General features: G+C 44.9%; 1 protein-coding gene across 2 annotated transcripts; it reads right to left on the bottom strand.

The window, feature by feature from the left end:
- Positions 1-31: 31 nt before the first annotated feature.
- On the bottom strand, positions 32-27,310 carry LOC119864695 (mitochondrial carnitine/acylcarnitine carrier protein). Of its 2 annotated transcripts, none has more exons than XM_038566510.1 (9): positions 27,077-27,310; positions 22,022-22,114; positions 16,993-17,120; positions 13,014-13,104; positions 3,160-3,277; positions 2,381-2,453; positions 1,925-2,034; positions 1,318-1,442; positions 32-873 (listed from the first exon to the last, which is right to left on the bottom strand). In XM_038566510.1, exons 1-9 carry the CDS (start codon positions 27,179-27,181, stop codon positions 811-813), a joined length of 906 nt encoding a protein of 301 aa, XP_038422438.1. In that variant the 5' UTR covers positions 27,182-27,310; the 3' UTR covers positions 32-810. The 2 variants fall into 2 exon arrangements, with proteins under 2 accessions (XP_038422438.1, XP_038422439.1); XM_038566511.1 differs by lacking the exon at positions 27,077-27,310 and adding an exon at positions 26,784-26,905.
- Positions 27,311-27,876: the final 566 nt, after the last annotated feature.

Here is a 27,876-nt window from a genome sequence, read left to right as displayed (position 1 = left end):
GAATCAAAATAATTTCACACAATGCAAAAATTAGAAACAATATTTATTGTTTCCTGTTAAAATAGGGCACTCTCATGAGAAAATAATGTGTAAAAAGAGCTTTTCCTACACCCCTGTCACTTATCTCAGCAGGCGAGGAGTGTTGATTCAAAATCCTCCTCACTGTGTAGGAGGGAAAGCTCTTCATCTACTCCTGGCAAATTAGGTTACTATAGTTTTAGTTTTTATTTCTTGCATGCATTAAAAAAAAAAAAAACTGACTGTTAACAGGGGCTATATGCCCCAGGCACATTTGCCCAGTACACTTGGACAGAGAGATGTGGGCCTCAGCTCCACATCCCCATGTGCAGACCAGGATTAAGTGACACTCTGGAAATCAGGTGGGTGTTCCTGAGTAGGGATCAAAGGAAACACCAGCTCTTGGTCAGCTGGTTGAAAACATGCATAGTGTCTCCAGTGAGAAGCCAAGATTTCCTCTTTCTGGAGTAATATTTTGGGTACAGAAGGGCCTTTAGTCAACCACTAGACAGCTCTCTGACCACAGCTGGAATCTGGTCTAGAAGCTACTTATTCCACCTCCAAATCCTCTTGAGATCCCGTAAATTGACATGAGTAAATTCAAGTTTCAAAGTGGCACACCAAGTTATCCATGTAGAGGGTGTCATTAAGGCAATGGTCTCAACAAGTCCATGTACAGAGCTCTGATCCCACCATTCCCCTCCCTTTGCCTTTCAGGACTGCCTAGTCCTGCCGATTGCTCCTCTTCCGTAATAGCTTCCGTTATCCAGAAACCTCAAACAGCCTTTAGCTTCACAAGTTGGGGGTGGCCCAATTAAGGAACTTCATGGCAACTTCAAAGCCAAGGAAACAGGCCTAAAAGGAGTTAGAAGGAAGAGAAAAGCTAACAGGAATTGTGACTATCACAGAGATCCTACCATCATACTTGGTTGACCCTGTCAGGACCAGAACCCTTCCCTAACTTCAGTTCTGATCAGAACTGTTCCCCAACTTCATTCCCACCCCAGATCAGGGAATCAAGCTGTGATTTTTTATTCCTAAGAGGGGAAGAAAATCCATGTCTCACAACTGTCTACTTCTGATGACCAAGTCATGAAATCAAAGCCCCTCCCCTCAAAGAATCCCAAAAGCAACCCCTCCTAAAGCTTCAGGAAAAGAAGCAAATAAGGAAGCTCTGGTTGAGGGTGGAATTTGGGGAAAAGTGATCCAATCCTAGGAACAAGCAAAAGTCAGCCCGCCTAGACCTTGCACCCTGCTCTAAGCTCTGAAGGTAAAGCACAGCCCTTGTCTTCCACTCACCGCATTGGCTGGAAAGGCTCGGATCATCACTGCATTGAACCCCTTATACAAGGATGTGACTCCTTCATCCCGGATCAGTTCTCTCAGTACATCTCTGAAACCATTAGGATATTTTCCAGGAGGTGCTGTGGGTGGAATCCAACTATTAAGGCTTTAGGAAGTTTCCTGACCTGCCTATGGTGACCCGCATGGGGACAATTTTGTAGTCAAGTCTTCCTGCAGGGTCACAGCATCAGGAAGAGGACACCCTTTAGGTCATCTGGGACCAGTCCACAGACAACACAGTTCACCTTGGGACAAACAGACTCAGTGTCTGGACTGATGCTGAGCGAATGAAAAAGAATGAAGAATGAAACAGTCCTTCTGGTCATGTGAAGGCAGCAGAGTTCATTTGACTGCTTATCTCACTTATTTTGTGTTTTGGCCAATGGGAAATAAGTCTAGGGTTCCAGGAAAGAAATGACTGCAAGGGAAAAAGTTGGTCAGACCGATGCTGGGTGCTGCTATGGAGAGTGAATATCTCTAGGGCCCTAAGAGCTCTGCACCCCAGGGGCAGCCAGTTCTGGGACCCACTCCACCCTCATCTGCCCCACTACCCTCCACTAACCAGTCTGGAAGCGGGACTTGAGCACGTCCGGGGGGATTGCCACAGCCCAGTTGAAGATCCCTGCGATGCCCCCAGCCACCAGGATCCGAGGCACACTGAGCTCACTGACACTGCAGAACACCAACCGCAGTCCCAGTCAGACAAAGGCTGTGAGCACAGCATTCAGACCATCCCTCCCATGGCAGGTGGGGCAGTTACAGAGAGAAGGGAGGAGGTCCAAGGCCAGGGCTCCCGTGACATGCCAGCTGCCACTCCTTGAAGGTGGTTTCATGAACTTGTTTCACATACTTGCTCCAGCAGATGAGGTACAAAGTCAGCAGTGTTAGCTGGGTCTCAGCAGCAAGGGGAAGAAAGTAGATGCAGGAGCCAGAACCACTCTGCCTTCAGACCCATCCACAGGAAAGGCCAACCAACCCATGACTGAACAAAGTGGCCTCTAAGTTTTCTTCTCCTCACCTCTTTCCCTCTGGAGTGAGGATATTTTTCAGCCACTCATATGTCATGAAATACATCCCACTGGCTGGAACATCTGTTAGGGGCCAGAAAGAAGCAAAGTAAATGATATAAAATCCTCACAGATTTCTAAAACTTAGAAGAGCCAAGCTTAGTGCTGGCTCTTTGAAAGTTTTCTGGGAAGTTCCTCAGTAGCACCTCCTGTTTGCAGTCATCATTTTGCAGTAATTAGATGCTGTTTGGGGACAAGCACTGGTGTGAGTGGGCACAAACACACACAACATCATTTCACCTTCAAAATCCCCCAAGTGGTTCCCACAGACACACCCTCTCCAAGTTACAAACTACAGCTAGTCTCTGGCCTTCCTCCAAGCTTCTATGCCATGTCAGGACAGGGGTAAGGCCATGGCTGTCTCTCCTACTGCGACCCCAACAGACCATGCCTCTTGAAACCAGGGAAAGCTCCAGTGTCCTTAGTCATTCTTTCCTCCCACTCATCCCCTCCAGCCATGATTTCAATCTATTTGCCACTCCCCTGTAACTGCCACTGTCTTGACTTACATCCTTGAGGGCCAGCCTGCCAGGAAGACAGAGTCTTCCTAGCCTCATTTGTGTCCATGCTGGCCAGGGGTGAGACTGTCTAAAACCAGGACACATCATGCCAGCCTTGTCAGAGGTATGGCTTGTACAGTGCCAAAGCTCATCCAGGGATCCCTCTGTGGCAGATTTAACTCAGATGAGCCCCCCCAGGGTGACCTCAGGTGGAAAACATAAAAGGTTACCTCGCATGAGGGTGAGCACTGTCCCTTTGTAGATGCCTCGGATCCCAGATTCCTGGTATAGCTTCTTTGCGCAATCCAAGGCCCCAGTGTACTTGGTTTCTCCTGAAGAAGCCTGAATCTGAGAAGGAGGGAAAAAGTCATCAAGTCAGCAGCAGCAATATCAAAGTCAACAGACTCAGCAGGTTATAGAAGATTACAAGGTGAGTGTGGAAATGGTGATGAGGCATTAGACCAATGAAAGACTTCACTATCAAACTGATAGTTATTTGGAACATAGAATATTGGTGGATATCACTAGGAAATAAGGTTACATGAAAATATCATAAAGTGGGACACCTGGGTGGCTTAGCAGTTGAGCGTCTGCCTTTAGCCTGGAGTCCCAGGATCAAGTCCCACATTGGGCTCTCTGCATGTCTTCCCATGTCTCTGTCTCTCTCTGTGTGTCTCTCATGAATAAATAAATAAAATCTAAAAAAAAAAAGAAAAAGAAAATATCACAAAGTATGCACACATTGACAAGAAAAAAGTCAACAGAGGAGTTGGAAAATAAGTGGAGGAACTTTCTCAAATACAAGAGCATTCCCAATAAAGCTAGTTGGAAGGTCTAGAAAGGGGGAGACAAATACTTCAGTCATTCACTTATTCCTTCAACAAATGAGCACCAAATCCATTCCAAGCTCTAACTGATCATGAAGTTTGGTTAAGGAAAGGTGATAAGGAAATGGCTATTCTGAGCTCTAAGTGCTGGGATAGAGGTCTTGTACAGAGCCAGGGGAGAGTGATGGAGAGGCCCCCATACTGGCTTCAGGGATTCAGGGCCTAAGAGATTAAGAGCTTGAGTAAGGCAGGCAGGGATAATCCCAGAAAAGATCTGAGAGAAAGAACCCCAAGAGAAAGAACCCCATGCAAGATCCACAGCAAGCTGGAGAGTTAAGCTTTAGCAATACCAAGGAGAAACATTTACAAAATAAACATATAAGTCCAATAATGTTCTTTCGTACCAGCAATAACAATTTGAAGATAATGGAAAAGAATCCCATTCAAAATAGCAATAAAATCGGGATCCCTGGGTGGCGCAGCGGTTTGGCGCCTGCCTTTGGCCCAGGGCGTGATCCTGGAGACCCGGGATCGAATCCCACATCGGGCTCCCAGTGCATGGAGCCTGCTTCTCCCTCTGCCTGTGTCTCTGCCTCTCTTACTCTCTGTGTCTCCCATGAATAAATAAATAAAATCTTTAAAAAAAAAATAGCAATAAAACATATGTGCATCAAGCAGTAACAGGATTTGCATAAATAACACTCTAAAGCACCTCCAAGGGACATTAAAAAAAGGAAATGAATTAAAAAGTCATAATATGGGATCCCTGGGTGGCGCAGTGGTTTGGCGCCTGCCTTTGGCCCAGGGCGCGATCCTGGAGACTCGGGATCGAATCCCACGTCGGGCTCCCTGCATGGAGCCTACTTCTCCCTCTGCCTGTGTCTCTGCCTCTCTCTCTCTCTCTGTGACTATCATGAACAAATAAATAAAATCTTAAAAAAAAAAAAAGTCATAATATTGGTTATGAAAGCTTTTCATTGGAAAGACATCAATTTTTCTAAAAATAATAAATTTCAGATAGTGTCACTCAAATAGCAATGAATGGCTTTTTAAAATATAACTTCCCGGGATCTCTGGGTGGCGCAGCGGTTTAGCGCCTGCCTTTGGCCCAGGGCGCGATCCTGGAGACCCGGGATCGAATCCCACGTCGGGCTCCCGGTGCATGGAGCCTGCTTCTCCCTCTGCCTATGTCTCTGCCTCTCTCTCTCTCTCTCTCTATAGTGACTATCATAAATAAATAAAAATTAAAAAAATATATATAACTTCCGGGGGACACCTGGGTGGCTCAGCAGTTGAGCATCTGCCTTTGGCTCAGGGCGTGATCCCAGAGTTCTGGGATCGAGTCCCACATCAGGCTCCCTGCAGGGGACTTGCTTCTCCCTCTGCCTCTCTATGTCTTTCATGAATAAATAAATAAAATCTTATTTATTAAAAAAAAATATATATATATATATAAAACTTCCCCAAATGATCTAGGCACACATAAACCTTCACATATCTGAGGAATAGCAAGGAGACCCACGTGACCAGAGATCTAGAGCTGACTCACAGTGACATGAGGGGCCAAAGAGGATTGGTATGGAATTGACATATTATCAGAATCTTCTGTTACATAATGAAGGTGACCTGGAGCAATGTAGCTAGAAATGGAGGGATGAGAAGTGGTAGACTTGGGATATATTTAAAGCAAGCTTTGGAAAAAAAAAAATAAAAAAATAAAGCAAGCTTTGGGGCAGCCTGGGTGGCTCAGCGGTTTAGTGCCTGCCTTCAGCCCAGGGCGTGATCCTGGAGACCCGGGATCGAGTCCCACATCGGGCTCCCTGCATGGAGCTTGCTTCCCCCTCTGCCTGTGTCTCTGCCTCTCTCTCTCTCTCTCTCTCTCTCTCTGTGCCTCTCATGAATAAATAAATAAAATCTTTAAAAAAAAAAACAAAAATGAAAAAAATAAAGCAAGCTTAACTGTTTAACAGATGGGATATGTACAGTGACAGAAAGAGAGGAATCTAGGATGACTCCTGGGCTTTAGAGCTGAACAACTAGAAGGATGGTGTTGCTGCCAACTGAGCTGCAGAAGGTTGTAGGTGAACAATTATTGGAGAAGACAAGGAGCTCATTTTTGCACATGGTAACTCTGAGGTGCCTGTTAGCATCCAAATGGAAATGTTGGATAAACTCATCTGGAGTTCAGGAAAAGCCTGAGTTAGAGATATAAACTGGAAAATCATTAGCATATATATGGTATCTAAAAATTATGAGACCAAAAAAAATAAAATAAAATCACAAGCTAAAAAAGAAATCATCAAGGAAATGCATGTAGTAGAAAGGAGCCCTATAGAGCATGAATGTTAAAAGATCAAGAAGATGATGATGAATCAACAACGGAGACCGAAAAGGACCAGCCAAGTAGGTTGGAGGAAAATTGGGAGAGAACCCAAATGAAAATAGCTCTTCAAGTAAGAGGAGGGGATTAGCTGAGTTAAATTCTACCAATGGATCAAGAAAGATGCGGACTAAGAACTGAACATTAGACTAGTATAAAGCTCATTGGCGTCCTTGACAAAAATACTTTTGTTGGATATGTGAGGCAAAAGTCAGACTCAAGTGGGTTTACCAATTAGAGAAGAGGAGCTATAGACAAGGAGTACAAAACACACGCGCGCGCGCGCACACACACACACACACAAAATGTTTTCAAAGAGTTTTGACTTAAGGGGGAAAGAAAGACATGAAGCAAAGAAATTGATGTGGCAAATAAAATAGAGAGTTGTATTCTTTAAAAAATTTTTTTTTTTTTTTTATGATAGTCACACAGAGAGAGAGAGAGAGGCAGAGACATAGGCAGAGGGAGAAGCAGGCTCCATGCACCGGGAGCCCGATGTGGGATTCGATCCCGGGTCTCCAGGACCACGCCCTGGGCCAAAGGCAGGCGCTAAACCGCTGCGCCACCCAGGGATCCCCGAGAGTTGTATTCTTAAAGTGAAAATACAGCATGTTTATGCTTTTACTGCTGATGAGAACAATCCAGTGGAGAGTAAAAATCTATATTGAAGGGAGAAAGAAAGAAGAACTACTGAAGTGAGGTCTACAGATGGGTAAAAGGAGATAGAATTCAGGACATAAAGAAGAGGTGGGATCTAGCAGAAGTATGGGCCATCCTTGGTGGAAACAAGCTAGGTAGCTGTGGGTAGAATAACAGGTGCCAGAGGGGTGGGTGGAGGTGGTGAAGGGCATCTGGTGAAGTCTTCCTCTGGTGGTTTCAGTTTTCTCAGTGATATAGAAAGCCAAGTTATCTGCTGAGAGGGTAGGGATTTGAGAAGAAGGGATAGGTATAAAGTAGACACCCCCAAAAAAGAGGAATTCGAGAGAAGAGTATGGATAGGGATTGTTTCGTCTAGGAGCAGGAAAGGACTTCAGACATAATGGAGAAAGAAAAACCCATGATGGAAATGATTGATGGATACAGTTACTGAAAACAAATATTCCCTTAGTCAAATCAATATACTTCACTTCTAGGAAGTACTTTTCCCTATCCTTCCTGCTAAAGTACAACAAAAAACCTTAGATTTTTTTTTTTTTTCAGTGTGAAAAAGGTAGTTTTATTAAAGGTGGACAGAACTCATGGGCAGGAAGAGCTGCCAAAAACTCTAGACATTATTTTTTTTTAATATTTTATTTATTTATGACAGATACAGAGAGAGAGAGAGAGAGAGAGAGAGAGAGGCAGAGACACAAGCAGAGGGAGAAGCAGGCTCCATGCACCGGGAGCCCGATGTGGGACTCGATCCCGGGTCTCCAGGATCACGCCCTGGGCCAAAGGCAGGCGCCAAACCGCTGCGCCACCCAGGGATCCCTAGACATTATTTTTGAAACAAACATGAGATGACTCTGAAAGTTTGGACAAAAAGAGAGACTGGCTAGGGGCCTTTGAACTTGAGGAATGACATGGTGGTAAGTTTCTTGGATTTTCTTTCTTTTTTTTTTTTTTTTTGGATTTTCTTTTTGATATATCTCAGACCTGGAGCTGAGGAAATTGGCAGTCCAGGAATGCTAGCAAGCATAGACCAAAAAGAAACCTCAACAAAAATCTGTGTTCTCTAGACAAAGGACCAGGAAAGGAACATCTTAGAAGCTTAAAAATTTTTAGACAATAAACACTCTACTCTAGCCATACCCCATGGGGGGGGGGAACCTGGGGCCTCACTCCCATCCATACCAGCAAACACCAGGTGGGGAGCTTAGACTTCCACCCTTGCAGGGCTATTACAAGCCTCCCAACATGCTGCCAGGGTGGAGTCAGAGAAGGCCAAGTAGGGAACTAGGACTTTCATCCCTGACAGCTGGTAACCAGTAACCTCTTATCCAATGGGGTCAGCGGAAACGATGGAACTCCCACACCCACCCAGCAGTAAAAAGTGCCCCACCCTGAGGTGCCAACAGAGACCAAGTAGAGAACATAGACTTTTTTTTAAAGATTTTATTTATTTATTCATGAGAGACACAGAGAGGCAGAGACATAGGCAGAGGGAGAAGCAGGCTCCCTATGGGAAGCCTGATGTGGGACTCAATCCCAAGACCCTAGGATCATTACCTAAGCCAAAGGCAGACGCTCAACCACTGAGCCACCCAGGTGCCCTGGGAACCTAGACTTCTACCTCCACCTGGAAGTAACAAGGCAGTAACCTTTCCTTTCCTGCTGGAAGAGTCAGAGAAAGCCGGGTAAAACAGAAAGCTTAAATAAGATCCACAATCTCAACATAATATGCAAATAACCGGTTTCTTTCTTTTTTTTTTTTTTAAGATTTTATTTATTTATTCATTTGAGACACAGAGAGACAAAGGTAGAGACATAGGCAGCGGGAGAAGCAGGCTCCATGCAGGGAGCCCAATGTGGGACTTGATCCCAGGACTCCAGAATTACACCCTGGGCCGAAGGCAGACTGAGCCACCCAGGGATCCCCAAATAACTAGTTTTGATAAAAAATCACTCATCATACCCCAAATGAGGTAGATCTCAAACTGAAAGAAAAAAGACAGCAACAGATGACAACACCAAGGTAAGACAACCATTATTATTTCTTTTAAATATAATCTTTTTTTTTTAATTTTTATTTATTTATGATAGTCACACAGAGAGAGAGAGGGGGGCAGAGACATAGGCAGAGGGAGAAGCAGGCTCCATGTACCGGGAGCCCGACGTGGGATTTGATTCAGGGTCTCCAGGATTGCGCCCTGGGCCAAAGGCAGGCACTAAACCGCTGCGCCACCCAGGGATCCCTAAGACAACCATTATTATGTGATGAAGATTTGTTTTGTTTTCCTTGTTTTTTTTTTTTTTTTTAATTTTAAAGCAGCCATGATAAAAATCCTTCAATAAGTAATTATAAATATGCTTAAAGCAGATGAAAATACAGAAAGCCACAGCAAAGAAATAAAGTCTCAGCACAGAAATAGAAGATGTAAGGAAGAACCAAATGGAAACCCTATAATTGAAAAATGCAATTGGAAAAAGAAAAGAAAGGAAGAGAAAAATACAACCAAAATAAAAAGCTCAATGGATGGCTCACTCAAGATCCAAAGAGGCGCCTGAGTGGCTCAGTCAGTTAAGCCTCTGCCTTCAGCTCAGGTCATGATCCCAGGGTCCTGAGATCAAGTCCTGCATAGGGTTCCCTGTTCCACGGGGAGTCTGCTTCTCCCTCTCCCTCTGCACCGCCCCTCCTGTTCATTCTCCCTCTCTCAAATTAATAAATTAAAAAAATTTTTTTAAAGAGCAAAACAGAGGCAAGAGAGGAAAAAACTCAACCAGAAAACATAACAATGGAAAATACTCAATCTGAACAACAGGAAGAAAACAGACTGAAACAGATTGAACAGAACCTCAAGGACCTGTGTGATTATAACAACAACAAAAAGAATCTAATATTTGTGGCCTCAGGATCCCAAAAGGAAAGGAGGAAAGAGGACAGGACTGAAAAGATTCTTGAAGAAATCACTGCCAAAGGGATCCCTGGGTGGCGCAGCGGTTTAGCGCCTGCCTTTGGCCCAGGGCGCGATCCTGGAGACCCGGGATCGAATTCCACATCGGGCTCCCGGTGCATGGAGCCTGCTTCTCCCTCTGCCTGTGTCTCTCCCTATCTCTCTCTCTCTCTCTCTGTGACTATCATAAATAAATAAATAAATAAATAAATAAAGAAATCACTGCCAAAAACTTTCCAAAACTTTACCAATGTGGCAAAACATAAACACATAGATTCAAGAAGTTGAGCAAATACTAAACAGAAGGGATGCCTGGGTGGCTCAGCAGTTGAGGGTCTGCCTTTGCTCAGGGTGTGATCCTGGAATCCCAGGATCGAGTCCCACATCGGGCACATGGAGCCTGCTTCGCCCTCTGCCTGTGTCTCTGCCTCTCTCTGTGTGTGTCTCTTGTAAATAAATAAATAAAATCTTAAAAAAAAATATTAAACAGAAAAACCCATATATATCCATGTAATGACATATCACAAATGAACTTCTGAAAACTAAAGATAAATAAAAAAAATGCTTGGGGTACCTGGGGAACTCAGTTAAGCATTTGATTTTTTATTTTAGCTCAGGTCACGATCTCAGGGTTGTGAGATCGAGCCCCACATCAGGCTCTGCGCTGATCATGGAGCCTGCTTAAAATTCTCTTTCTACCCTTCCCTCTACACCTCCTCTCCTTCTAAAAGAAAAGAAAAAATCTTAAGAGCAGCCAGAGGAAAATAACACCTTACCTAAACCAGAATGACAGCAGAAACTAGGGATGATAGAAAGAAACAGCACAGTATCTTCCAGGTACTGAAAGAAAAGACTTGTCAACTCAGAATCCTATGTCTAACAAAAATCTCCTTCAAGAATAAAGGGGAGGGATGCCTGGATGGCTCAGCAGTTGAGCGTCTGCCTTTGGCTCAGGGCGTGATCCCAGTCCCGGGATGGAGTTCCACATCAGGCTCCCTGCGAAGAGCCTGCTTCTCCCTCTACCTGTCTCTGCCTCTCTTTCTGTTTCTCTCTCTCATGAATAAATAAGTAAAATCTTAAAAAAAAAGCAGAGACAGGCAGAGGGAGAAGCAGGCTCCCTGTGGAGAGCCCGATGCAGGACTCAATCCCAGGACCCCGGGATCATGCCCTGAGCCAAAGGCAGATGCTCAACCACTGAGCCACCCAGGCGTCCCTATAGATCAGTTTGGATGGAATTGATACTGTTTTGAGTCTTCCAATCCATAGACATAGTATGTCTCTCCATTTGTTTAGAACTTTTACTTTCTTTCATCAGGACTGTGAAGCCTGTACATGTTTTCTTATATTTGCACCTAAGTCTTTTCTCTCTTTTGACTTTGAAAAATGGCATTGTGAATGGTACTGTAATTAAATTTTGTTATCTACATGTTCATAGCTAGTTTATAGAAATACAGTTGACTTTTATATATTAATCTTGTGTCCTGTGACCTTTCTGATTCTCTTATTAGTTCTAGGACTGGTCTGCGTCTCTCTGTGTCTCTCATAGATAAACAAATAAAATCTTAGAAAATAAAAAATAAAAAAATAAAATAAATCTTGTTTTAAAAAGTATACACCTTGAAACATAATAATTTCAAGTCTGGACATTTATTCTAAGAAAATAATCAAGTACACACACAAAAACTTCTTTTTTAAAAAATTTTTATTTACTTATTCATGAGAAAGAGAGAGGCAGAGATACAGGCAGAGGGAGAAGCAGGCTCCATGCAGGGAGCCTACCGCGATCCTGGGTCTCTAGGATCACGCCCTGGGCTGAAAGTGGTGCTAAACCACTGAGCCACCCAGGCTGCCCCAAAAACTTCTTTACAAAGATCTTCACTATCGTATATAATTTGTCATGCCCCCAGATAAGAGATTATTGGGTAAGTGACAGCCACGTAATAAATAATAACATGATGTTTGAGAAAAATAACCGCATGGAAAATCAGGTACCATCAAGTGAAAAAAGTTGGTTACATAAATAATGCATTATATGACCCCAATTTTAAGAGTTAACATTTCTTTTTTTTTTAAGATTTTATTTATTTATTCATAGAGACACAGAGAGAGAGAGAGACAGGCAGAGGGAGAAGCAGGCTCCACGCAGGGAGCCCGACATGGGACTCCATCTCGGGTCTCCAGGATCATACCCTGGGCTGCAGGAGGCGCCAAACCGCTGCGCCACTGGGGCTGCCCAAGCGTTAACATTTCTTAACATATGTGTTTACCAAAAAGATTAGAAGAATTCAGATAGAAAGCCTAACAGTGGGATGGTATCACAGGTGATAAATACATTTTTTTGTGTGTGTGATTTTCTGCATTATGAAAATTTTCTAGCAAAAATTGTGTGTTAAGGGCAGCCTGTGGCTCAGTGGTTTAGCACTACCTTCAGCCCAGGGCGTGATCCTGGAGACCCGGGATAGAGTCCTCCGTCGGGCTCCCTGTGTGGAGCCTGCTTCTCCCTCTGCCTGTATCTCTGCCCCTCTCTCTCCTCCTCTGTGTTTCTCATGAATAAATAAATACAATCTTTATAAAAAAAAATTTGCGTGTTAAATTACTTTAGTCATTAGAAGAAAAAAGCAGTAATTTTGGTTTTTGTTGTTTTAAAAGGAGCCCTGGGGGATCTCTGGGTGGCTCATTTAGCATCTGCCTTTGGCCCAGGGCATGATCCTGGAGTCCAGGAATCGAGTCCCACCTAGGGCTCTCTTAATGGAGCCTGCTTCTCCCTCTGTATGTGTCTCTGCCCTCTCTCTCTCTTTCTCTCTCTCTCATTAATAGATAAAATCTTTTAAAAATAATAAATAAATAAAAGGAGCCCTGTGTGGAAAGGCAGGCAGCCAGTTCACACACTTGGCCTGTGAAGAAGCTAAGCACTCCAAGGGCACTGAGCCTTTGGGCAACTGGTAGAGACACAAGATACACTGGGCAGAAGCAGCCTCCCTTCCACCTCTGAAGAGACATGACTCACCTTTCTGAGTTCCTGAAGTAGCTGTTAGTAAGAGTGGATAAGTCTGGAATGACACGTTACAGGTGTGAGATTTTGGTTGGTTTGTTATACTGTCCTGGTTCTTGATTCTACTACGACTGCTTCCATGTTCCTGAAAACCTTGAAACTGTTTTGCACACCTGACCTGAAGCCTTTATAAAGGGTGAACATAAACATCCACACAAAATTGCATACTGAATGGAAAAAGCTAGCCACCTCCCCGCAGATCACATCCTCCCACCCCAAATCACACCCTTACCTGTAACAAGCACTTGATCCGTTCCCCAGGGGTCATAATTCCCGTGGTGAATACACCAGATAACATCCCAGCTGCAAATATTTGGGGGTAGCTGTGTTGAAAACAAAAACCAGAAGCAAGCACCTGTGACTAACCACTCAGAACAGAGGCAATTCCAGCAAAGAGGATGACGGGGGGTGGGGGGAGGAGCACTAAGGGTCAGGGGATGCACTAAATGGATGGTGGGCATTAAGGAGGGCACTTGTTGGGATGAGCAGCACTGAGTATTATACTAAGTGATGAATCACTACATTGTATTGTTTAAACCAATACTACACTATATGTTAACTAACTTGAATTTAAATTAAAAAGAAAAAAGAAGTACTTGGACTAGACAAGAGCCCAGCACAAGTGTTATATCTTGCACAAAAGCCAAGTTCTAGGTGTATTCTGATATCAAATTTCCCAGGGCAAATTTCTCAATGCCAAGAACAATATGAACGTGGTCAAGGTCAGCTGCACACTCAGCTGGCCTCACCCAAGGAAGGAGCTTTACAGTGAGATACAGCTCCCTCCCCTGGGCCTGTGATACACAGACACTACAGACAAGTCTTCAGGCTTCATGGATCCCTGATTCTCCATTTGTCAAATTCAGAGTTGTTGTGGAAAAAAGCCTCTAACTCAAGATCTGGGTCTCGATCGACCCCAGTTCCCCTTCAATCTCACTTCGTCTGGACCACAAACGTCCTGAGTCAAGACACAAGCAGGACAAGCATTGTGGCGGGGGTGGGGGAGGGTGGCCACCTCCAAAGGCTGAAGGGCAGCCAGGACAGTTGCAAGGACTATGCTATAAGATGCTGAGAAAGGCCCAGACAGGGATGGTACCCAGATAGGCATGATGGGTTCTGTGGCCCTCTGTGCAGGGAATGGTCCCCCAGTGGCCAGAGATACAGATCCTCACCCTGGCTCTCAAAGAATGAACCATGCCAAGTATTCAGAGGACTCTGGGACTCCAAGCATCTATAGCGCACAGCTGCCTGTATAGCTGTCATCTCCTTTTCTTTCTGGGATTAGTAATACAAGGGTGGCCAGGAGGGACGCCTGCATGGCTCAGCAGTTGAGCATCTTCCTTCAGCTCAAGGTGTGATCCCAGGTCCGGGCATCGAGTCCCACATCGAGCTCTCTGTGAGAAGCCTGCTTCTCCCTGTATGTCTCTGCCTCTCTGTGTCTCTCGTGAAGAAATAAATAAATAAATAAAATCTTAACAACAACAACAACAAAAACCAAGGGTGGCCAGGACACAGTGGAGCACAAAGCTACAATGAGCATTTCAACAGAGCCCCTGCAAGTTAATATATATATATATATATTGCTAAAAAGCTTCAGTTACTTGCCAGTACCTCAGGTCCCTCCTGACCCCCACCCTCTGACAGCTGAGCCTTCAGGCAGGCCCCACCCAACTAGGAGTCCAAGATCTAGAGAGCAGGTGTCAAATTGGGGGTACAGAGACATCTATGCAGGTCCTTCCCTCCAGGCAGGGTATCAGTTTCAACAGCCCTGGTTTGTTCCTAATCTCACCCCAGGTAGAGATCACACATATACCTCAGGCATGCAGGTCTAACACACAGGTTGACTGTTTTAGTCAAGAGACTTGCTTTCATGCATGGCCTCCTTCACAGTCTCAGTTCACATTATTATCCCCAAGAAGAGTCCTCTCCACAACTGAACTTCCCCTCATGAGACCAACATGCTCTGTTCTTTGCAGGATGCCCATACCCCAGGTCAGGGACACTCCCATCTCCTGGGAGTAAGGACTTTCCCTTAAATGGGATCTCTTTGTGTGCACAGGGTATTCTGTAGACATTCTGTGACTGCCTGGCCCACTCTGCCACCCCCACCCCCCGCCCCAGGGTGGCATCTGTGAGTCTGGACCTCTTGGGTGTCCACTCCATGGTCCTAGTAATACTCATTTTCACAGTGTCCCTAAATACCACTGCAGGGAGGGGAACGGGGCAAGGCTGATGTTCAGAATTTAAAAGATGGTCGGATTATGGGGTTGGGGTCCCGAGTGTCTTGACCTTTGCTCAAGCAGAAAGTGTTTCTCTGCATGCTGATCTGATTGTACAAGGAACATAACCTATAGGCCAAAGTACTAACAATGACCCCATTGGAGGTTTTAGTGCATGGTCCTGATACAGTTACGAGCTGGTACATAAGCCAGAAGACCAGGTGCTCAGAGAGGACATGTGTCCATGGGACATTTGGACCTACCTGGACCTACCAACAATCAAACACAGCTTCAAAAGGACCCTATACACATCCACATTTGTGGCCACCTGTTGCTATTTATAGAAGCTGGACACATTTGGAGGGTCACAAGGACTCCAGAAATAGTTTCACATTGTAAGCATCTCTATCCCTGGGATCCAATCCCGTGTCGGGCTCCCTGCATAGAGCCTGCTTCTCTCTTCCTCTCTCTCTGTGTCTCTCATGAATAAGTAAATAAAATCTTAAAAAAACAAAAACAAAACAAAAAACAAAAAAACAAAAAACAAGCATCTCTATCTATGTCCTAGACCCTTACTCAGCATGCTGTGACCTGAAGTAATAACAGAAAACAACTGCACAGCACCCTGGATTTCCTCCCTCAAGCTACTAGATCCCAAGCCTGGTTAGGTTTTGTGGGTTCTATACTGCCTGCAGCCCCTCCCAGGAATTGTCACCTTGCAAGTCTCAAGACTGAGCCACCTTGCCATTCCACATTTCCATTCAGAATTCCTTTGCATCCCAAGAAGCTGGTCTGATGTGAAGTACAGCACAGGGAATATAATACAGTCAATAATAAATGTAATAACTTCATATGGTGACAGATGGTAACTACACTTATCATGCTGAGTACTTCATAATGTATATAATTGTCAAATTACTGTGTTATACACCTGAAACTAATACCGCATCAACTATATTTCAATTAAAAGTTAAAAAACGTTTAGTTTTTTAAAAAGTTGATTTTTAAAAAAAAAATATTTTGTTTATTTATTCATTAGAGACAGAGAGAGGCAGAGGGAGAAGCAGAATCCATGAAGGGAGCCCAACGTGGGACTCAATCCCGGGACTCCAGGATCACACTCTGGGCGGAAGGCAGGTGCTAAACTGCTGAGCCACCCAGGCGTCCCAAAGTTGATGTTTTTATTAACTACTTTGCAAATTCTGAGCTGTAATCCTGACTCATCTGCCTCTTCGTACCCAAATCCAACTTCTTTAAAGTTTATGAAAAAATGTATACTAACATATAAATTTATAAATTAAATAATTACTAATTTATTTCACTTAACAGAAAAACCAGTAACTGAAATAACTATAATCATGTTACTAAAATGATGTAAAACAAAAGTTCAAGCCTTCCCTTTTCCCAACCAAGTGATGGGAAACAAGGCTACCGTTGTCATTACTGCAGCCTCAGGTACTGTTCATGGAATTTTATTTTATTTTTTTTTAATTTTTATTTATTTATGATAGTCACAGAGAGAGAGAGGCGCAGAGACACAGGCAGAGGGAGAAGCAGGCTCCATGCACCGGGAGCCCAATGTGGGATTCGATCCCGGGTCTCCAGGATCGTGCCCTGGGCCAAAGGCAGGCGCCAAACCGCTGCGCCACCCAGGGATCCCTGTTCATGGAATTTTATACACATTGTAGCAGTCACACCTCCCAACGCTGTCTTATTACTTATCACTAGTATCTCCAGTAAGTGATACTATTTCACAGAAGAAATTACGACAAGCTGGTAGGGAGGATGGGGAGGGCTCTGGGTTGTTTTCTTTCCCCCTTTACTTCACAGAGCAAAAGAAACTCAAGTACCTGCCTCATGTGGGGCAACCAGGAGCCAGTGTTAGGGGTCCGGGAAGAAAGCCACTCCTTATCTGCCAAGATTTTTTCCTTTAACCCATGTCACATCATCAGGCAGAACAACTTCAAGAGCTCCAGACCTGTAAGTACTCACCTAAGCACATCCTCTGGGTGTTTCTGTTGCAGTTTCTTCCCCAAACCAAACCCAAAGAAGCACACAGCAAACATGGGAGTGACCCCAATGATGGGGGCAGCCATGCCCCGATATAGCCCAGTGATGCCCTGTAAGGAATCACAGAAGCAGAAACTGTTTATAGAAACAACTACCCTTTATCTGCTGAAACAGGAAAGCAATGTGTCCTCTAACTTGTGGCTTCCTTCCTTCACCTCTTCTTCAAGCAAAGACAGCTTTAAGTAGGAAGGAAACCCCAGAAATAGTTGTCCTCTTACACACTGCTGAAGAAACTGCAAACAGCTTTCGTTCTGTAAGGTAATCTGGCAATATGCAGCATACCTTTTCATCAGGAAATTCTCTGTCTAGAAATTTATTCTAAGAAAATACTAAGAGATGTAAAAAGAGAATGACACCAGGCAATATGAAGCTCCCAAAATTTTTGTAATAAACCAAAAAACTGGGATCCCTGGGTGGCGCAGCGGTTTGGCGCCTGCCTTTGGCCCGGGGCACGATCCTGGAGACCCGGGATCGAGTCCCACGTCGGGCTCCTGGTGCATGGAGCCTGCTTCTCCCTCTGCCTGTGTCTCTGCCTCTCTCTCCCTCTCTCTGTGTGACTATCATAAATAAAAATTAAAAAAAAAAAAAAAAAAAAAAAAAATTTAAACCAAAAAACTCCCAAATAGGACACTAACAAGACAAATGATGGGAATTCCATAAATGGACTATCACAGCCATTAAATCATGCTGTAACATGAGAAGAATCTACTAAGTCTACTTAGAGACCACTAAAAAAAGTAGGCTAAAAAACAAGATGTACAAAGTGATCTGACTTACTTGAGGTAAGATAACAGGGAATTAGGATATTTTTGTATTTTCCATGTATTAAGGCATGGAGGTTTTTGTTTTTTGTTTTTTTTTTAAGATTTTATTTATTTATTTATTCATGAGAAACACAGAGAGAGGCAGAGACATAGGTAGAGAGAGAAACAGGCTTCCTGAGGGAAGCCCGATGCAGGACTCGATCCCAGGACTCGGGATCACGCCCTGAGCTGAAGGCAGACACTCAACCTCTGAGCTACCCGAGACGTGGAGTTTTTGTTAGAAACAATAGTAAGACAGCACATCAATTTTCACTCATACAGTTTGGTGATAAAATCAACTATATCAGTAGCCAGTAAATAGACAAATTGATATCCCAACTAAACATGGTTGGTAAACCAGGGAAGAGGAAGATTTGGACTCAGGAAACCAAGGGTTCAGCCCAAGAGAGGTGAACGGGGTTACCAGGATGGTGTTGAGTCCTGTCAATCTGGAAAGAAGCCAGTCTACAAGGGAGTATGAGGATGGAAGACTTCAGAAGGAATGTTTCTAAGAAAAGCAAAGCAAAACAACTCACAGTGGGACAACAGATTTAACTGTTTAGGCAGTGTGGAAAACCAAACAGAAAGGTACTTGCCACAGAGCTTTTCAGATACAGGGTAACAGAGACAAGATTCAAAGAAACACAAGCAAAAGAAACTGATACAATTACTAACCCAACCTCAATAAAAACAAAAAGTGGCACAAGAAATAAAATGCACCTCATAGTATGTTACTTAGTTAACAGAAAAAACACACATACAAAGTTGTAAATATGAAAGCAGTGAATTTGATTAAACCAGAAAACATGATAAAATTGTATGGACAGGGCAGAAAGAAGGAATAAAGGAATGTAAGAGTTAAAATCATCTGCTACAAACAAGTAGCTAAAGCATATAAAAATGTATAAAATATAGTAATAAATGTATATTATTTAGGTAGAAACAGCATAAATAACTGGAAGAGCTGAAAATAATTGGAGAAAGAGGGGATAAATCATTTTACTACTCTGTTACAGCCCTTTTAGTAACAAACTCAAGTGCTTGAATCACTTCAAAACAGAATAAGGAATAATTTTAAATACAAATATTAGGGGCACCTGGGTAGCTTAGTTGGTTCAGTGTACGCCTTCCATTCAGGGTCCTGGGATCAAGCCCCACAGCAGGAAGCCCGCTTCTCCCTCTCTCCCCTGCTCATGTAGCGCTCTCTCTCTCTCTCTCTCTCAAATAAATAAATAAAATCTTAAAAACCAAACAAACAAACCCCAAATATTAAAGGGGCACTTGGGTGGCTCAGTCCCTTAGACATCCAACTCTTGGTTTTAGCTTGGGTCATGGTTTCAGGGTCATGGGATCTGCACTCAGCACAAGGTTGCTTGAGATTCTCTCTCCCTTTCCTCTGCTGCTCGCACACACTCAGGCATTCTCTCTCTCTCTCTCAATAAATAGATAAAATCTTAAAAAAATATATTAAAGCTGTTCTTGGGGCATCTTGGTGGCTCAGTCGGTTAAGTGTCTGCCTTTGTCTCAGATCATAACTCTAGGTGGTGGGCTCAGCAGGGAGTCTGCTTCCCCCTCTCTCTCTGCCCTTCCCCCCTACTCCCACTCGTGCTCTCGCTCTTTCTCAAATAATAAAATCTTGTAAAAAAGCTGTTCTTTAAGAGAGAGTTACAGGTGGGGCACCTGGTGATTCAGTCCATTAAGTACTGAACTCTTGATTTCAGTTCAAGTCCCTAATCCTAGAGTCTTGAGATTGAGCTCCAAGTTGGGCTCACACTCAGTGCACTTGTCCCTCTCCCTCTGCTCACCCTCCACCCCAGCTCAGCTTGTGCTTGCAAGAGCTCTCTCTCTCTAATTAAAATTAAATTAAATTACATTAAATTAAATTAATTAAATTAAGAGAGAGAGCTGTAGGATAAATAGAGTGGTGCTACACACTGGGAAGTTCCAGTCAGAGGCTGAAGAACCTGTCTCTCTACAGATTCTGGGCATTCACAACCAGTCTTCTTTCCTAAACTAAAGGGGCCAGCTATACCAGTTGGCACTGCTGGATCCTGCAAAGGCCTAACATTGCCACAGACTGTAAGCAGACTCTCAGAGGACAAAGTGCAAAAGCAATAAACAGGAAAGAGTAAAGGGGAAAAAGAAGGTTCCAAGGGGGATCTACAAAAGCAGCATGTGATAAAGTGCTTCCAAAGCCCACAGCTCCCCAACTGGGCTGAGAAGGATACCCAAATCCTAAGGGGCTAAGCTCATGCCTCCTGACAACTCCACTAGCCTTCCTTCCACTATGCTGGCCCACCCACCTCCATGCAACACCAAGATCTCTGGAAGCTTCAGGAAGCAGAGTGCTCAGCCTGCACAGCAAAAACCAGGGACATGCAAACATATGGACTAAGGAAGCCTATTTAACTCTGCAAGGAGTTGGGTTTATACAGTCATTCTCACTGGGCCCCCAGGACCCAGCACCCTGCCAAGCCACTAAACAGGTACTCAGTGTTTATTGACAAAGAGGCAGGTAATCCTGCCTCTCTTTCACCAGGGCAGTGGACTCTGAGCAGACCCAAAGCCTAAAGCCTCTATCAGACACTACTCTGGGCAACACAGAGGAAAGAATGAATGCCTTATAGAAGAAAAGGCAGCACCATCTCAGGCATGGGTACTGCAGGAACCCAGGGAACAACTCTCCCAAGGCTGAGTCCATCACTTACCAGCATCCTCTGTTTATCTGGGTGACACCTACTTCTTCATTTCTGTACTAAGGGCTATATATTTAATAGAGTATTAATATAAGAGTTACATTTTAGGAAGCAAAGGAAAAGTTCTCAACAAGGTCTTTTAATATTCGTGCTATTGAAGTGATTAATATCGCTTTAAAAAGTAAAAAAACTTTTTAAGAATCCCATGTTTTCTGGGCACCTGGGTGGCTCAGTTGGTTCAGCATCTGCTCAGGTCATGATCTCAGGGTCCTGGGATCAAGCCCCTACATCGGCTCCCTGCTCAGTGAGAAGCCTGCTTCTGCCTTGCCCTCTTGCCTGCCACTCCCTTTGCATGTGCACTCTCTGTCAAATGAATAAATAAAATCTTAAAAATAAAATAAAATAAAATCTCATGTTTTGGGCAGCCCCGGTGGCACAGCGGTTTATCTGTGGCCCAGGGTGTGATCCTGGGGACCCGGGATCGGGTCCCACGTCGGGCTGCCTGCATGGAGCCTGCTTTTCCCTCTGCCTGTGTCTCTGCCTCTCTCTCTCTCTGTGACTATCATAAATAAATAAAAAATTAAAAAAATTAAAAAAAATAAATAAATCCCATGTTTTCACTCTAAGAAATACCTAAAAAGCTATTATGTAATTCAATAACCCCAAACCAATTTAGTGTCTTTGTCTAGGGGTTTGTAGATTCACTGGTCTTTCTCACCGTTCCCCAGACTGGCTGCTTTTCCTGTAGACTTTACATGAACTTCTTTTTGACTACCTTTTTTTTTTTCTTTTTTCTTTTCTTTTCTTTTTTTTAAGCATGCCCAACATGGGGCTTGAACTAATGACCCTGAGATCAAGAATCACATGCTCCACCAACTGAGTCAGCCAGGCACCCAAAGACTTTACATGAACTTCTGACACTAACCTCTATTGAACCAACTGATCCAGATTTGCATTTTCTTCCATTTTACATCTCTAATCATTCCCCACTAATTCCTTGTGGTCTAATTCTGCCTTTCATTCTTTTAAAGATTTTATTTATTTATTTGACAGAGAGTGCACAAGGCGGGGTGGGGGAGGGTAGCAGGCAGAGGGAGAGGGAGTAGCATACTCCCTGTTGAGTAAGGAGCATGACATGGGGCTTGATCTCTAGGATCATTACCTGAGCCAAAGACAGACGCTTAACTGGCTGAGTCACCCAGGCACCCCTAATTCTGCCTTTCAAATAAGAGAACCATTTTATTAGCTTTAGTCTTCCGTATAAAACAGTGGCTGGAACTATCAAAGATTCCAGAACAACAACAGGAAGGCACAGGACTGCACAATGAGACAGCCACAGCTGTGGGCTAGACCTCTGCAGAAAGTCACTCTATTCCCCCAGGGGGATAATAAACCAATTCTGTGAATTTGGTTCTCTGATTAAGAGGAATGTCCAGCACCTGGATACCATACCTCTCTAACAAGAGTCTTCCGGAAACAGTCAAAGGTCCCAGAATACATGGGAGGCTGTCCAGGCAAACTCGGGGGCTGTGTCTGCAGTCGGACCTAAAACCAGAAGTTAAAACATAGTCATCTCCCAGAAACAAACTGCCTACCAAACTCCAAACAGAGAAAGCTGAGCTTGTGTACATGTCTACAGCATTCACTTAACCTGCTAGATTCAGACTTCTTTTTCTTCCATTTTATTCAAACTCTGCACTCACAACTCAGGAGTAGCATGCTTCACCCCCCCCCCCCCCCCATCCAGTTAACTTCCATCATTTATTTCTTACCGATAGATCCCACAGTGACTCAGTGGGACAAGTATTCCCAGCTTACAGATGAGAAGACTAGGTTTAGGGAGTGCAAGTGATGTGCTAGTAAGACCTGGCTGATGCAAAGCTCCAGCTCTAGCCACCACCCCCTTCCATTGGTGGTGACATGCTGGTGGTTAGGTCAAGCACTCCACAAAGGCATTCTGGACTAAGATGGATTTAATCCTACTTTTTTTGTTCCTCATCCTTCTTGACCTTTTGGTGTATCCAATGCTTCAAACTATCTCTTCTTGAAACCTCCCTTCTTGCACCTCCCTCCCTTGTTGCCTTTTCCACTCTAGGCATTCTTCAAGGCTTAGCTCCCTACCCAGCTGATCCACAATCCCTTTCAGGAAACTCAGATTGCAGGGCTTTAGCTTCTGCTCAGTGATAACTATCACTTGGTCATCTCCAGACCTTCTTTCCCATTCTTAGGGCTACACTTCCAACTGCCTGCTGAAGATCTCCCTACTCAAATCACTTCTGGAATCTTACCCTCCTTATGAATGTTCCATTTGTGCCAGAGCCACCTAGCCACCCCTTTCTCAGGATTTGAAATCATAGCATTACCTCTGACTACTTCCACTGCTCTTATGCCATGGGCACCAAGTCTGTTGAAGTAGTCCTTCAAGATGTTTCCAGAATCTTGATTTCTTCCTCTTTGTCTGAGTCCTCTCCTGGTGCAAGTTCTAACCCATCCATATCCAGTATAGTGGTTTTCAATTATGTCCACTAATTCTTTGATACTCTCCCCTTCAAAGTGAGTCCTAATCTCCCCTTGAATGTGTGCCAAACTCACTGAACTCACTTTTGCCAAATAGAGTGTGGTGATATTGATGCTATATGATTTCCAAGGCTAGGTGATAAGGCCAGCTTCTGCCTGTCTCTACCTCAGGTTATCCGCTGTGGGGGAAGTCAACCACCAAGTCATGAGGACACTCAAACAGCCTAGAGAGGCCATGTGTGGAGGAAAGAAGGCCTCCTGACACAGCCAGGACGAACTTGCCAGCATGTGAATGAACCACATGGAAGCTAATCCTTCAGATGAGTACAGTCCCAGATAATGTCTTGGGGTGGGGGCAGCAGGGTAGGTGCACTGTCTTTGTTTCAGTATTTTTTTTAAGCAATCTCTACACCCAACATGGCACTTAAACTCATGACCCCAAAATCAAGAGGTCACATGCTCTACCAACTAAGGCAGTCAGGCAATCTGGTTCAGTACTTTTTGTAACGGCTTTATTAAGATATAATTTACATAGTACAAAATTCACCCTTTTAAAGTGCACAATTCAATGGTTTTTAGTATTTTGAGTTGTACAACCTTCCTTACAATCAATTTAGAATACTTCTTTCACTCCAAAAAGAAACACCATACCAGGGATCCCTGGGTGGCGCAGCGGTAGTGCCTGCCTTCGGCCCAGGGCGTGATCCTGGAGACCCGGGATCGAATCCCACGTCAGGCTCCCAGTGCATGGAGCCTGCTTCTCCCTCTGCCTATGTCTCTGCCTCTCTCTCTCTCTCTCTCTCTCTCTCTATCATAAAAAAAAAAAGAAAAGAAAAGAAACACCATACCATTAGTAGCTACTCCCCATTCCTCTTTTCTCTCAGCTCTTGGGAATCACTAATCTACTTTCTGTCCCTATAAATTTGCTTAATATTTACTGAATATTAAGTCCTTTGCCCACTTTTTAATTGGCTTGTTTGCCTTATTACTGAGTTGTAAGAGTTCTCTATACGTCCTGGATCTCAGCCAACATCTGCAACCTCACAAGCAATCCTCAACCAGACTATCTGCCTAAACTGCCAATCCTGCCTCACAAAAACTGTGAGAGTTAATGACGCTTCTTGTTTCATATCACTAAGTTTTGAGGTAAGTTGTTATACTGTGATAGATAACTGATACACTTGGTTACTTCTGCAGTCTATTTCCTGGCTGTTTTTCCTGCTCAGAGTTCTTCTGCTTCCAAGTCCTTCTCAGGTTGCTACCATACTAACCTTTTCAAGATACCATTTTCAGCATGCTGTTTCTGTTTCTTTAGAATCTCCTATTCTTATATTTGTTAGGGCCTTACACATCACAATAAGGAAATCACTCTCTAGGCAATGCAGAGGACATGCAAGTCTGAGTTTATAGGACAGAACAGTAGAAATGTCCAGAGGGTCCCACTGCTTTATATCTGAAATCCCTTATATTGGCGTTCAGATCCTCCATGGTCAGGCACAACCTCCCTCAGGGAGGAAGAAGTGGATTAAAACTGATGATCCTGGCAGCCCTGGTGGCCCAGCAGTTTAGCGCCTGGGCACGATCCTCGAGACCCAGGATCGAGTCCCACGTCAGGCTCCCTGCATGGAGCCTGCTTTTCCCTCTGCCTGTGTCTCTCTTTCTCTCTCTGTGTGTGTCTCTAATAAATTAAAAAAAAAAAAAAAAAAAAACTGATGGGGCAGCCCCGGTGGCACAGCGGTTTAGCGCCGCCTGCAGCCCAGGGCGTGGTCCTGGAGACCCTGGATCGAGTCCCACGTCAGGCTCTCTGGATGGAGCCTGCTTCTTCCTCTGCCTGTGTCTCTGCCTCTCTCTCTCTCTCTCTCTGAATCTCTATGAATAAATAAATAAAATCTTAAAAAAAAAAAAAAAAACAACTGATGATCCCTTTCTGTGATTCTGGGTAAATCTCATCCTTGTTCATCATGACATCAGCCACCCAAGCCAGTAAGAACATTAAAGTACCTCATTCTTATTTTACAGCTTGACTCCCACTGCTAAGCCTGTATCTGCCTTCACTCTTGCCCTCCTCGCAGCCAGAATGTCTGGGTTTCTCTACCTCTCCAATCAGAACTCAGCCAGCCCTTAGCCACCTGCCATATAGCCTTTCCAAGCTCCAACTCTCAAATACCGCAGTTCTTGCCTTCTCAGGCCACAACTAGTGGCCTTGGACTTTTGAAGGTGCCCGTAAGGCCAGGCTTTGACTGGTTTCCATTTGGATCTCTGAGGCCAAAAGGACTGCAATCAGAAATTTGTGGTTTTGTTTAAACCAAAAAGAGACTTTCTGGCTGATAAAAATGCCAGGGAACATTTTCACACATCAGGACAGAGATCACCTCCTGGGCTCTTCCTGAGAGTGACATCTATTGGAAGGGCAAGAGGATACAGAAGTAAGAGCAACATTTGTATAAGGCAGCAAATAAGGGTTTTTGTTTTCTTTTAAGAGAGGTCCCAAATGCCTGGAACTAATAAGATGTCTGGCTACATGGATCAACAGTAGGAAGAGAGACCAATCAATTCTCTCTTACTAGACAGTGCTGCCTAAACCACTTTCTGGGAAGCACTAATGCAAACAACATTTACTATCAGCTGAATAAACATCTGATTTCATGTGCCCTAACCAGCCTGGTTTTAATCCTAATCTTGCTGCAAAATGACTCCGGCTCTTCCTCCAGATGAAAAAAGGCAGCAAAGAGTTTGCTGCCCAAACCTGCCAAGAGGAAGTATCCCCAAAGCTATCCCCTGTGGAAACAATCCAACCAGTATTCTAATAAGTCCCCTACATAGAATTCCCACTCTACAAGACTCAGGTCTGCTCCCCACAGGCCCACCCTGGACATGATCTGTCAGTTTCCTCCAAATGTGTGTCCAGAAATAAGGTTAGAAAACTCCCATGGAATAAAAACAAAAACAAAAAAACTCCCATGGAGCTTTGAATGCTAAGTCACAAGGCATGGACTTTGGTCTTCAGGCAGGCCTTGCTAAAAGTGCTGCAGGGGAACGAATTGAGGCATGATGTGCAGAAGACTGGGGAACAAGCCCTGATGAGTTTCCTCCTTCCTAGAGTCTCAGTTTGACCACAGCTTCCTTACATGGGAGTTGCGAGGATCATCCTGGCCCTGGGCGAAATCAGTCACTTGCTTTCCTTGGGAGGGACTCAATCTCAGGTTATCATCACCTCCCACAGGAGGCCCATCAGGCTAATGGAAGGTTATAGGCTGAAGATGGCCAGCCCCCTCCCTCTGCAGTGGAGAGTGAGGAGATGATGATGGGGAAACCTTGGACCCAGAGGACTGTGTCAAAAGACACCTCTAGGCACGCCTGGGTGGCTTAGTCGTTTAGCCTTTGAACCAGGGCCTGATCCTGGAGTCCAGGGATCGAGTCCCAACATCGGGGTCCCTGCCTGGAGCCTGCTTTCCACATCGGGGTCCCTGCATGGAGCCTGCTTCTCCCTCTGCCTATGTCTCTCTCTCTCTCTCTGTCTCTCATAAATAAATAAAATCTTAAAAAAAAAAAAAAAAGACATCTCTAGAATAACTGCGCCTCTGCCTAGCTCTCTTCCTGAGGAGGGCTTTACCAGGTGCTTTGCTTCAATCCTGCTACTAATGTTATAAGGTCTGCTGCAAATCAGAGCTTTGGGGAGGCGCTTTTTCTTTCCTACCCTCAAACAAGTGCCGCAGGTCAGGAGAGGATGCAGGAGAGAGAATTTTAAACGAGAACCCTTGATGGACGGTTAGAGGCTGCTATCTCTGCGCTGTCGGCTCTTGGGGCGCGAGGAACAACTCTCCCCGCGCCCCCGATCCCCGGAAAGAATGAAAGGGAGATTCCTTAGACTTTTCATGTAAGCTCCCAAGGGCCCCGCGCCTATCTCGGGCTGCGCCTCGCGGGGGACACTGCTTTCTGCGCTCCGCCCGGGGCCTCCTCCCTCCAGCCGGCGCCCCAGCCACCTCGCACCTTGACGGTGTCCAGCGGGTGCCCCACAAATACCAAGCACATGCCGCCAAAGCCTCCGGCCAGCAGATTCTTGAGCGGGCTGATGGGCTTCGCTTTGTCTGCCATGGTCCGTCCGTCCGCCTCGCCGGCACTGTGTCGGTCTGTTCCGGGCGGGTTCTGCTCCACAGCCCCAGCTACAGCGCCGGCAGCGCCGACCTTTCACCCACTTTCGGATGGGCGGGGCAAGAGCTGGTGACAGGTTGGGAGGAGGGCCTAGGCTGCGGGATCCGGCTTCCGCTGGGGAGGGCGGCTTCCGGTGTAAGCCACGCCTCCCGGAGGGGCGTGGTTTGAGGAAGCGGAGCCGGGCCCCACGCCTCGTGGGAGGTGTGTGGCGGTGCCGGCGGTTAGATTTACTCCTCCTGGAAGTCTTCCCCGACGTGAATATTTTCCGGGCTCCGGTTCTCTAATCACTCCGCTGAAGCCGAAAGCGCTCTGCCATGTTCCAGGCGTCCCTCCAGGTGCTCGGGGCACAGCTGGTAGCTCAGGACGCGGGTCCCCGTCCTTGTGGAGCTTACAGACCATAACAAAGATAAATAAGTGAAAACTGCATAGTGTATCAAGCGGTTATAACTGCTATGGAGAAAAACCTGGAAAGAGGGTTAGAGAGTTTGGGGGAGCGGGGGCGAGTAATAGGCAATTTTAAGTAGGTAAGGGAGGGTTTCACTGAGGAGGCGAGAGAGTGAGTCCTGTCCAAAGATATAGGGTGGAGGGTGAGGGACCTAAGGAGCAGAGGGAAAAAAAAATGCAAAAGCCCTGAGATG

Source organism: Canis lupus, chromosome 20 (genome assembly GCF_011100685.1).
Source record: "Canis lupus familiaris isolate Mischka breed German Shepherd chromosome 20, alternate assembly UU_Cfam_GSD_1.0, whole genome shotgun sequence".
In the NCBI taxonomy this organism is placed as follows: Eukaryota; Metazoa; Chordata; class Mammalia; order Carnivora; family Canidae; genus Canis; species Canis lupus.
The sequence above is the reverse complement of the archived record's forward strand: the minus strand, read 5'-3'. Positions and strand labels throughout refer to the sequence as shown.

Coding starts and splice junctions, on each gene's coding strand:
- LOC119864695 (XM_038566510.1), bottom strand. CDS start 27,181: ATGGCAGACAAAGCGAAGCCCATCAGCCCGCTCAAGAATCTGCTGGCC. Junction 22,115..27,076: donor ACCCGCTGGACACCGTCAAG/GTGCGAGGTGGC, acceptor TTCTGGTTTTAG/GTCCGACTGCAGACACAGCC. Junction 2,035..2,380: donor CTCACTCCAGAGGGAAAGAG/GTGAGGAGAAGA, acceptor GGTGTTCTGCAG/TGTCAGTGAGCTCAGTGTGC.